The sequence below is a fragment of the Amblyomma americanum genome, chromosome 6, assembly GCF_052857255.1.
Source record: "Amblyomma americanum isolate KBUSLIRL-KWMA chromosome 6, ASM5285725v1, whole genome shotgun sequence".
NCBI classification, from domain to species: Eukaryota; Metazoa; Arthropoda; class Arachnida; order Ixodida; family Ixodidae; genus Amblyomma; species Amblyomma americanum.
In genome coordinates, this window is record NC_135502.1 from 73,946,365 (window position 1) to 73,958,375 (window position 12,011).

At 47.2% G+C, this 12,011-nt stretch overlaps 1 protein-coding gene across 3 annotated transcripts in view; it reads left to right on the forward strand.

The window, feature by feature from the left end:
- The window catches only part of put (activin A receptor type 2 punt), a 57,855-nt gene that overhangs the window by 15,223 nt on the left and 30,621 nt on the right, over positions 1 to 12,011 (forward strand). For all 3 annotated transcript variants that reach the window (XM_077627291.1, XM_077627290.1, XM_077627292.1), the window contains exons 4-5: positions 5,813 to 6,135; positions 7,427 to 7,594. In XM_077627291.1, the coding sequence (XP_077483417.1) occupies positions 5,813 to 6,135; positions 7,427 to 7,594 (491 nt within the window). The remainder of the gene's footprint in view (positions 1 to 5,812; positions 6,136 to 7,426; positions 7,595 to 12,011) is intronic.

A 12,011-nucleotide genomic window follows, 5' to 3' on the forward strand; every position in this document is an offset into this window, starting at 1 on the left:
ATTCCTTTCAGTACGTGGAGGACGCTATCAGTTTCCGGTATCGTGGGACTAAAACGCCGGCAAAGCGCAAGTACGTTCTTGATGTAAGACGCATAGGATTCATCAAGGCCTTGAAAGCGGGAAGCGAGCTTTTTCTTGGCGACCTCAGTCCGAACAGCCTGGTCGGCGATTACTGACAGAACTGCTGTTTGAAGGTGGGCCAGCTAGTGGTGTGGGGTTCGCGATTTATGAACCAGTTTCTGGCAACCTCAATGCGGTAGAAAGAAACGTTGAGGAATTTTAAAGCGTCGTCCCACGGGTTGTAGGCACTGCAGCGTTCATAGGTGTCGAGCCAGTCATCCACGTCTTCGTCGCAACGACCAGTGAACATCGGCGGGTCGCGTTGTTGGAAAGGCGCGGTCGGAGGGGGCGTTACAGGTGAGGCTGAGGTAGGGTGTCCGGCAGGGTCTGGGTTGTCTTCGGTTGGCATGACAATGGTGGTAGGTGCGAAACGGCGACCGGAACGCAGCTGCAGCGAGAGGCAGGGTACAAGGCAGCAAGGGGATCGAGTTTAACCTGCACCACTTGTGAAGGAAGGCTAGGGCGAGACGGCAAGACAGCCGTGCCTGGCGTTTATTCTAATGGCGAACCTGAGGCGCGTGCCACAGGCAGAGCCGCGGGATGATGATGGTATGTACAAGTGAAAGAAGATGGTCCATGGAAGGCTCACAATATATACATTTTATTATTGTTGGAATTAAAAAAACAGAAGCTAGCTGTACTTTGGCTTCAGAAATCAGGGAAGGTATGGAATATAGTCATAAATGGGATCAAAGGAGCATGCAGAGTTGCTACTGAAGTAGAGCCTTCATTTAAGTGTCCATTTTATACTATCGCACTGTACCGTGGAACGGAGCGCATAGAACCATTCTAGTCAGGTTATACTCTCCTCACACTGTCCACTCTGAAGTTCGTTTTAGGCAGAGGTCTGTAATACGATGGGGTGAGCCTAGTTGTGTACAATCTGCTGTGTAATATACATGAGAGATTAACTGCCTAAACTGCAGTTGCAGTAAACAGGAGAAACCAGGGTGGTTTGCAGCATTTAACTGTGGCAGGGATCTGCGCTTTTTCTCTTTTTTCTTCTTTCGGTGATATTGGAGACAAATAGGAGGGAAGTATAAAATGGTCTATTGGTGTGGACCAAACCCATAACTTTCTCACAAACAGTTAAACCTCATTTTAATGAAGTTGGTAAAATCAGCAGTGCACTTCGTGATACCAAAATTTGTCTCCTTGTGTGCTCAGAATCTGTCAAAAATGTGGTGCGTATATATCACAAGAAAAACCTTTATTTGCGTTTAAAGTGGTCCTTTACTTGTGCCCTTTCTTGGTTAGGAGCAATAATGCACACCTGCCAACTCTCCCGATTTTTCACTTCACCCTACGATTGTACGATCACTAGCCTAAATCTGCTGAAAAGTTGCCTCAGCCCGTGCGGAAATCAGTTTTGCAAAAAATTTCGGCGCAAAATCTGCAGTCGCGTCGTAACCCCCCATCAGAGTCAACGGCAGCAGCAAGGCCATCAGCATCATTGGCTAGCAGCGAGCCGAAGCCAAATCAAAGCAAAAGTCAGTGGTGGCGCTTGGCTGTTTGCACGACTGGCGTGGTTGTTTGGCTGGTTTGGCACATGTTTGGCAGGCCTTCTCTTTTGTGCATTGTTGCTTTAGTTCACTGCTGTCGCTTGCTGTGTGTAGGCTTAGCCTGTGCGCGGTCCACTGTGTGACGATCGACATCCTTGTGTTCGCGCCATCATGGTGCTCTCAAAGCTCAAAAAGAAATATTTGCAGAAGTTCTTGAGATCATATACTTCTGACTTTCCTTGTTTTGTGACATCAAGAAAAGGCGAACATTTTGCGTTTTGCACAACGTGTGGATGCGACGTCAGTGTGTGTCACGGCGGCAAAGGTGACTTGAAACATTACGTTTCCACAGTGAAGCATGTGAGCAACGTTCGCTCCACCGGGAACATCGCAAACTCTCTGCAAAAGGACAGCGACAAAAGTGCGATACGTGCGGAGTGCCTTTTTACAGGGCTCCTAACGAAAAATGTTTCCGTGCTGTGAGGAAGCGAAGTGGTACGGATGCGGACGCAACAGGGCAACTGCAGTAAGTGGGTGAAATGGCCTCAGAGGCGCAAAGCACGATGTTAAACGCCCTGAAACATTGTGCTTTTGCTGTTACTGTGGACGGTAGCAATGACAGTGCTGCACAGATCTACCCGATTGTGGTGACCTATTACGTCGAAGAATGCTCGAAGATCGAAAGTAGCGTAGTGAGCCTTCAAGAACTTAATGGGGAGGCAACTGGACGAAAAATAGGTAACCTTGTGTTGGATGCATTAGAAAAGGTTGACGTGCCTGTGTCCAACTGCATTACGTTTTGCGCCGACAATGCAAACGTCATGTTACGAAAAAAAAAGGCGTCGCTGCAGTCCTAAAGGAAACGCAAGAAAACTTAGTTGTTGTTGGCTGCCCGTGCCATCTGATTAATCTGGCTGCTGAGAAAGGAGCCGCGTGCTTGCCAGCGAAGTTTGACGACGTCCTCGTCGATATATTTTATTACTTGGAGAAAATTGCGAAATGCAAAGACAAGCTCTCGGAATTTCAGGACATGCACAATGTGGAGGTGCGAAAAATTTTGAAGCATGTGCCAACTCGTTGGCTGTCTTTAGGCAAGTGCCTCACTAGAATGCTTGACCAGTGGAAACCTCTAGTCAGTTTTTTCTTGAATGAGGTGAAAACAAAAAAGCAATGCCCATCCTTTTTAGACTCTTATATTCCTCGAAGGCCCACATCATCAGGGGTGAAAATCCCGATGGTGCCAGTCACAAGCGTAAAGCAACAACAGAGAAGATAGATGTTTAACGTGCAAAAAGGCCAAGGTTATATCTGAAACTGCAAGTGAAGCTGCTTTATCTCGTGAAGAAAGACTGCTCCATTTTTTGACATCTGACATCAACTTGGCTTTTGGATATTTTTTGAAAAGTGTGGTCCCGCTTTTTGAGAAAGCCAATTGCCAACTGCAGTCGCAAGCACAACAAATACATATTCTGCGTTCTGTTTTATTGCAACTCCTCACGGAGCTTTTGGCTAGGTTTGTGCTGCCAACTTCTGTAAAGGCTGCTGCTTCACCGCTCGATGTTCTACATCAAGATATTAGCTGCCAGAAAGGAGACAATGACCTGGCCATCGGAAGTCGCACTGCAGCGTTGGTCGAGAAACTTAATTTAAATGATAAGGCAGAATTTTTCGCTTCTGTGCGCAGTTATTTCAGCACTGCGTGCGACTACATCAGGCACAAATTTTCTTTTGAGAACCCAGCTGTGAAGCACGCTGAAGTTGCCAACCTAAATCTCATTTCTGAAGCATCTTTCTCAAGTCTTCGTTTTTTTGTTCAAAGCTTCCCTCAGCTGCTGCCTCAAGAATGCAGTGAATCTGCTGAAGAAGCTCTGGATGATGCCCTGGAAGCTGAGTTTGCTGTACTGCAGGTGTACGATCTTCCGGAGCACATTCTGAGGGAAGAAAGGTGTGATGTGCAGTGGGCAAAAGTCGGTAAAATTCAAAATACTGATGGAAAACTCGTGTTTGGCCGAGTTGCAAAGGTGGTACTTGATTTTCTTGTAATACCACATAGCAATGCACAGTGCGAGAGGATTTTCAGCACTGTGAAGAAAACAAGAACTGAATTCCGTTCATCGATATGCAACGCAATGCTCGAGCAATTGCTGCTGGTGGAGGGCCACAAGTAGCCTGAGACATGCCTTGAACGAAACTACTCCGATGAATTTTTGAAGCTCGCAAAATCTGCCACCGCAAAATCCCTGCGAAAGGACTCTTCTAGCTCTACATGAAAAGTTAACGCTGGCTACACCCCCCCCCCTCATGTTCTGAATAAAATCTCCCGATTTTTTATCTTGCTTGGTTCGCAGGTATGATAATGTTACATGCACCTTGCTTATTAAGGCGTAAGCCTTTCTTGGCTCATGAGTGGCGTGGACAGAAGTTGTAGACAGAAGTTGCCCGCGCGAACTGTCAAACATAAGTTGTATGATAAATAAAACAAAAACGCTAAAGTTCATTAGGCAACGTATATGTAATGAAATAAAAATAAATAAAAATAATAATCAGAAGCAGGAAATAAAAGCAAAAACTAAAATAAAAAGGAAAACAAAAAACAACAACAAATAAACAGAATACGGCAGGGAAAAAAATGAAAAATGGAGGGAGACAGGGAAAGGCTTTCGCATTTCGGCTCATAAGCAGACTTAAGTGCAATCCTGTAATTTTGTGAGCTCATGAGCCGCCTCAGCACGTCTTATCGTGCCAACCATCTTGTGGGTGACGGGGACAGCGCACTCTTCTTGCTTATTTATTTATTTATTACTACCTCGAAGGCCCCATTGAAGGGGTATTACATGAGGTGTGTTTCAGCGGCCTGGCGGTGGGCCACCCAGTTTGCCCTCCGTCCCCTTACTCTCCTTTCTTACTCCATGTTGGCGAGAGCGAGAACTGTCCTTCAGTCACCAACCAATGAAATGCAGTCAGGCCCACCCCGCTTCTCCGTAAACGGGAGTGTGTCTTTTTGCACATACGCATATTGCCTTAGTGAGATGTGAGGTTGTCTGGTGTGAAGCACACGACGGGCTTCACAGCTGACGGGTGTGCCAATGGCACTGACGCTTCCAGTCCTTTCACCAAGCTTTGGACATCTAAACACGATAAATGCAGCGCACTGCCTTTGAACACAGGCAGCGCGTCGCATTCGTCGCCAATTTTTGGCGAGATAGCTAGAGCCAAGGGCTGGACTAGCAGGCTGCCAAGGCTGTGCAGACGCTCGTGCCAGCCTCACCCGTACTACCCCAGATGGTGTGGCCAGCAACGCGCTCACCAGTCTGATCGTCGTCGCATTTGCATCTGCCTATGCACTGTGTATATGAAGGCTAGGCGGCGCTTTATATTGCGTACATACTCTAATGCGCACTTCAGAATGTGCTGCACTTGATCACTCATGCCCGCAATGCAATTTTTTCTCAGGTTCGTTTCCAGCCAGCAATGAAATTTCGTTGCATTTAAAGTGCGACAAAATCTACTTCGTTTTGAAACTAAAGGTACGTGATGTGTTCAATGAATGAGAAGTTATGAAAACTGGAACACTCCGTTTCATTGAAGTTCGTAACATCGAGGTTTAACTGTACTCTGTGGTGCTCTCCCAAAAGAACTATGGTAGTTGCCACGTTTGCTTTTTCTTCTGCAATGCAAGGTAGTAATTATCAAAAATAATTTCTTCTTTACAGTCAAGTACTGTGCCTTGCTTGGTTATGAAAGGCTCTTGGTTACGCTAATATCCTTGTGTTATGAGTCTATCTTCCCTTATTCTGTATATGACCATGGTAGCCTCGTAGTGCACTTTGCAGTAGTTGTTTACTTGCATAGGAAATTACTGCTGCTAATATGTGGCTTAGTACAGATGCGTGGCAATAAAGGAGAGCTGGGCCGGTTTCTGAAGCCTTTCAGTTGATCACAAGTTTGCCTTCATCAGCATTTTGAAAGCTGATCCTCTGCTAGATGAACAGTGTTATATATTACCAGGATGGCTAGCAGACAACAGGGCAGGGCCTGTCGGTCAACAACTTGGAATGGCAGAGGCACTTGCCCGAAATTTCCTACGTTTGGTAGATTTTTTGCCCAAATACTTTGTACTCGGCTCGGTCGATCACTATTCAGGTTGGGGAGGTTGGGTTGACCTCTGCCACTTTTGTTTGTTTATGCAGCACCAACAAGGCTGTCGCCGCCAGTGCAAGTGGCACCACGGGGTGGCTACCGGACGGAGACCGTGGTGGCTTATTGCCTGGTGCCCCTGGTGGTGCTGGCGGGACTCGGGGTGCTGGTGGCCCTGTGCCTGCAGCGGCGACGCAAGCTGCGCCAGGGCCACTTTGCCGAGGTGCCCACGGCAGAGCCTACACCCCTGCCCTCGCCTGCCCTGGCACCCAAGGCCATCCAGCTGCTGGAGGTCAAGGCCCAGGGGCGCTTCGGGGCTGTCTGGAAGGCCCGCTGGGGCCTGCAGTTGGTTGCTGTCAAGATCTTCCCGCCCCAGGTGAGCCTCTCACTTGGCAGTCTCCTACCGCAATCCTACCTTTGTTTTATTAATGTGAGAGCATTAGATGGCTCATCGACACAAAAACACGGCATCGCCCAGAGAGTGACGGCATTACAAAACTTGCAATTGGTCATAACGGTGTGATGTCATCAAAGGCGGGAAAATACGAAATGTTAACCAGTAACAGTCAGTGTTAATACTTCGAGCTGCACTAGCTCACAAAGGAGTAGAATAGTATTAGAATAGAATTGGGATAGTCAGTAAAACCTCATTGAGACGTTTTTTTAAAAATTGCAGAAAAAAAACTTATTATCCAAGAAAACCTATGATCCAAACAGTCTAGTTTTGAAAAAATGTAGCGTTTGAATGAGGTGCAAAAACATTTATTGACAATTTCACTTCATAAAAATGTCAATTAGCATTTCTTAGCACAAGATCTGAGCAGATCCTTTTATAGTGCTCACATAATCGAGTCCGTTTTTTCTCTGTCTTAAGCGCGGAACAAACTTCGTAATGCATCCAGTCCGTCGCATCCGGTTGCAGTAACGAAAGCAACCAAACTCTCTTCCTGGTCACTTTTTCTTTTTTTTTCTCGGATGCTTCGCCCCTTCACGGGGAAGCCACCACTGCGACTGATTGTCACAGCGTTCTTGCTTTTTAAGCTGCGTTCCTGAGACCCAGCCCGCTCGTACCTAAGCGCATCACTGTAGTTCATAGATTCTTCGCCTCCTTGCCCTTATGCACCGCGAAGAAACCTCAGCGTTCCTCCTCTTTATGTCGCGTCCCTGCGAAAACTGTTTGTCTAGAATGCTAGCGCGCCGTTTCTATTTTTGTTATTGGCAGTGCTTCGCCGCCTTGCGTCTATGCACTGCAGAGAAGCCACCACAGCCGGTGACTGCCGCTGCATTCCAGCTCTTCACTTCGTGTGCCCTCACGTTTGGCGCCGAATTTTATGTTTGCATATGTACTGTTGGTCCATAAACATATTATAGGACCGCAGTTTGTGAAAATTTTAAACGTAGTAGGCAGGAAATCTTGTTATCCAGGAACGTATTAACCGGGAGAAGTATAGTGTAACTCTATGGGACATTTTTTATACTTTCAATTTGAATACAATCAAGCACCGTGTCAAGTGCTTATGTTTGCAGTTAGCGTTGCCAACTAACCCAAATACCCAAGGAGCGCTGGTGTTCTGCGCATGCGCACTGCCACCCTGCTATTCCCCTAACCGATAGGATCATCCTGTTCACTCTATAATGTTCTGGGCGTCTGTGGGTGGTGTGTGCAGGACAAGAACTCGTGGACGGTGGAGAAGGACATCTATAAGTTGCCACAGATGAATCATGAGAATGTGCTAGCCTTCCTTGGGGCCAGCAAGCATGGCGACCTGCAGCACACAGAGTACTGGCTTGTCACCGAATACCACGAGAGAGGATCGCTCTCCGACCACCTCAAGGTGCCTTCTCCGGCCTTCACTTGTGCATGCCTGCTCTTGGGTTCTAGGATTGCCATTTTGCCACTTTTCTCTTTTGCATTCTCTTTTTGTGCTACATAAAAGATGTGAAAGCATGTGTCCTGAAAAGTAGTCTTGCCAAATGCACCACATTCTCACTCATCACGCTCAACAGAAAAACGAGAGAAGATCATATGGGGGCGCAATGAACTCCTGTTGGACTTACTACAGTTGAACCTCTATGTAACGAACCTCTATGTAACGAATTCCTGGATTTTACGAAATTTTTCAATTCCCCAGCACATCCCCCATTGAAGCCCATGTATAGGCGACCTCCATGTAACGAACTCGTTGCGGCAGTTGACCTTGATGTAACGAATCCGTGGCTCTGATCATCGAGCTGTATCTTGTAATGTTTTGCCCGAAATTTGACCGGGCAGTGCGCAACTTTAATGAATATTGTTTAAGTAAGTTTTTATATTAAAAGGTAAAGTAGACCGCGAGCAGAACGCTTGCAATCGCAGCAAACAAGCAGACCTCAGTGATGATGATGATGTTGAGCGCCGCTATCGCCGCTCCGTGGCAAGCGTAGCAACTTTTAAGCTTTCATTTTGTAGCTTGACACTAGGTGGCACTACTATGACAAATTTTTCGTGGTGTTGCGTCGCAGTTATGGTAAGCCTTCTTCGTCAGCGTGTTGGCGTGTGTGTGTTGGTGTGTGTTTACGGTGTCGGTTCGTTACGATGAGTTCTGCTGTGAGGAAACGCAAAGTTTTGTTGCTTGAAGATAAGCTCTCGATTTTGAATGCGGTTACCGCCGGCGAAAAAAAGAAGGATGTCGCTGCCCGCTTCAATATACCAGCCAGCTCCCTGTCAACCATTCTTGCTGCAGAACAAAGCATCCGCAGTGCGATGGAGTCGGGCACAAGCGCCCAGAAGAAAAGACTGAAGACGTCGACGTATGCTGATGTGGACAACGCCGTGTTTGCATGGTTTTTGGACAGACGAGCACAAAACGTGCCCATAAGTGGCGCGATTTTGCAGCAGAAAGCCATAGATTTTGCTTGTATCCTGGGCCACGACGACTTCAAAGCGAGTAACAGCTGGCTACAAGGATTTAAAAGCCGGCACGGTGTCGTCGGAAAAGTGGTATCTGGCGAGTCTGCCTCCGCAGACAGCGATGCTGCTGCCTCGTGGGTGGCCAAGAAGCTTCCCGGCATTTTCAGCCACTATGAAGCTGCCGACATTTATAATGCTGATGAGACGGCCCTGTTTTTTTAAATGTTACCGAGCCGCACGTTCTCACTGAAAGGAGAAGACTGCCGCGGTGGAAAGCAAATTAAACTCCGCGTGACGGTTTTGCTTTGCGCCAACACTGATGCCAGCGACAAGCGAATCCTGTTTGTTATTTTCCGCAATGCCCGATCCGGATGTTTTAAAGGAACAGGGCGGATGCCAGTAAAATATGTGGCAAACTCCAAAGCTTGGATGTCGCGGGCAGTTTTTTACGACTGGCTGAAGGAGCTCAACCAAGATGTCAAGCGACAAGTTCGCAGCATTTGTTTGCTGCTTGACAACTGCTCCGCGCACCATGTGGAAGGCCTACAGCTTTCTAAGGTCGAGCTGCAGCATTTGCCACCTAACTGCACTTCTCTGGTACAGCCCTTAGACAAATGGGTTATTAACAGCTTTAAATGCTGTTACCGGCGTCGATTGATACAGAAGATGCTCCTGGACATCCGCCTTGAATGGCCAACAAAAGTGGATATCTACCAAGCAATCGAAATGCTTGCTGCGTCGTGGCAAGAGGTCGGATCACAAGTGATCACCAATTGCTTCGCCAAGGCTCAGGTAAATAAGGCCATTCAAGCTACAGTCACTGAAGACGAACCTTCAAGCCCACCCGAGGTCGCAGAAGCGTGGGATGAACTACGCATGAACGGTGGGGTGCCCGACGGTGTCGAGCTGTGCAACTTTTTGTTCGTGGACAACGGCGCCGTGGCTACGGAAGAGATGACTGATGCGGCACTTGTCGAAACCGTTAAAGATAGCCTTGAAGGTGACGGTTCGTCAGAGCCTGATACGTTTTGTGCTGTTCCCACCGCGAGGGAACCGATGGACGCGGTGGACGTTCTGCGCCATTTCATCGGCTCGCAGGACGATGAAGCAGCCATGGATGCCTTAGTTTCCTTGGAGCGCCGAGTAGTGGCTTCGATCGGGCAAAAACAGCAAGCGAAAATTACGCAGTTTTTCTCTATTAAATAAATTCTTTGAATGGCGAGTTCACTTGAATTGATATCTGTCGAATTTTTATTTCGTTTTGGCATAATCCTTACCAGTCTTAACCCAAAACTGCATGTAACGAAAACCTGGATATAACGAAAAATTGCGAACTTTTTTCAATTTCGTTATATCCAGGTTTGACTGTACTTGCAAAAGGGAAACTCTCCCACTCTTCCTTATGGGAAGGGGTGGGGGGGGGGGTAGTTTCAGCAAGTGCTTTCAAAAATGCCTAAAAATAGGGTGGTTGAAATGGAAAGAAAATCTTTTCAGAAACAAGCCGTCAAGTGCAGTGGATGCAAGTTGGAAGTAATTATAATTAGTTAAATTTAAAATTAACTAAAGCTCACTAATTAACTTTCAGTTCGCTTTGTCTGATGGTTAGTGCTCCTGGTGCGTTCATAGCCATGGACAAGACGATGCCATCTCAGTTTTTGAAGCTAAGAATAAGTCCTCCAAAACACTAAGTGTGCGGATGAAAAAAACCGTGATTTTTTAAAAATTGACTTTGTGTGTGTGTATGTGTGTTTTATGTTCTCCCAAGCCCATTCTTTTATGTGCTATAAAATCAAAGCTCGGAATCAATGGGAAGTTAGTAAAAATTGCAAATAAAGCACTCGCGGTGGCTGACGAAAGTGCAAATTTAACCAAGTTTCGCGCACGCAGCGTTTCGCACGACAGCGTTGCCTTCTCTTGAATTCTTGCGCCCAACCCTCTTCTCCCAGAGGCCACTTCAGCAGTGTCACATTCTTGCTAAAAGTATGAAGAAAAAAATCATTCCCCTCTGAAGTCTAGTGCCTCAATCACGTGCTGGGATCGGAGCCCTCCCATTGGCTGCGAGCATTCCAACACGCAGCTGGGCGTGCGCTTTCATTCTGCTGTAACCGGGACAAGAGCCAATGCTTTTCCCAGATTTTATCTGCTTTCTCCGCCATAGACATTGGCAAGGAGCGCAATTTTCATGACAAGGTATCAATACAAAGGAAGGCACCCGATATGCAAGTGGAGAGCTCTGGCGATGGGACAATTGTTTGCTGCTAGGCCTAACCACGGCAACAGCAATGTACCTGATTCGGACTCTTCGAGGTTCATCTGGAGCATGGATGAGTTTGTCAGTGCATCAGAGCGAAGTGTAAACATGTTTGATGGCAATAAGTGTGAAGATGAGCTCGCAAATGTAGTTATCTGCAAGATTGGCATGATGCGAAACCTTGTCAGCGGCGCGGCATGCCCAACCTGCAGATGATGCAATTTGTCTGTGCAAGAATTCGGTGGAAAATGACAAGGACACACATTGTTTTTAGATATTTATTGCCAAAATGACGTGTGTCCCACAACCATTGTTTCGTCCACTTACAGTTCAAGCCATGTATTTCTGTCATGCAATGGCAGTGACAAGACGCCCGCCCATAGCAGTGCACGGACAGCTTCGCTGTAAACGTGAAGTTTGTGGTCGAACAAGGTGCAATTCGCATCGAACACGAGCAGCTTTTGTGGTTTTGTGCAATTCTTGGTGCTCCAAAACTGGTGCATCATAAGGCTTTCACTGCCATCGGCAAAAAAATGCATGCAGCCACCACGAAAGCCGCCGCTGAAAACCTCTAACGAGCCAGAGAGCTGACGGCAGACCAGGCAGGGTCACAGGGTTCGCACGGGTCCTTGAAAACCTTGAAAACCCTTGAATTTGAAAATGTGATTTTCAAGGCCTTGAAAACCTTGAAATATTTAGTGGTTCCTGAAAAACCCTTGAATTCTGTGATGATAGTCATTGGCGCCGTTCAGCGATTGCCCGTTGATCAGCTGGCCACCTTGAAAGCGAAGGTAGCCTCCCGATCCAAGCCAAGAAAATCCAGTCCGGTTCGGGCGTTCGTCCTCCATGTTGTTGGGTTGTGTTTTTTTGTTCGCTGCAGTCGCGCACTTTTTATAGTTGCCGTCCTCATACTGCTTGTTAATCGCCTCCCGTTGGCTTATTCAGAGCACTTGTATTGCGGCACGCGCTGGACGTGGGCGTAATTGTGTGTGCGCACAATGCCCGGGAAATGCAATTTCCAGCGATCGTGGCTTAGCCATGACGAGTACAAAGACTGGATTGCGCCGGACACCACGAGTTCGCATCGTGCTAGATGCAGACCGTGCGGAAA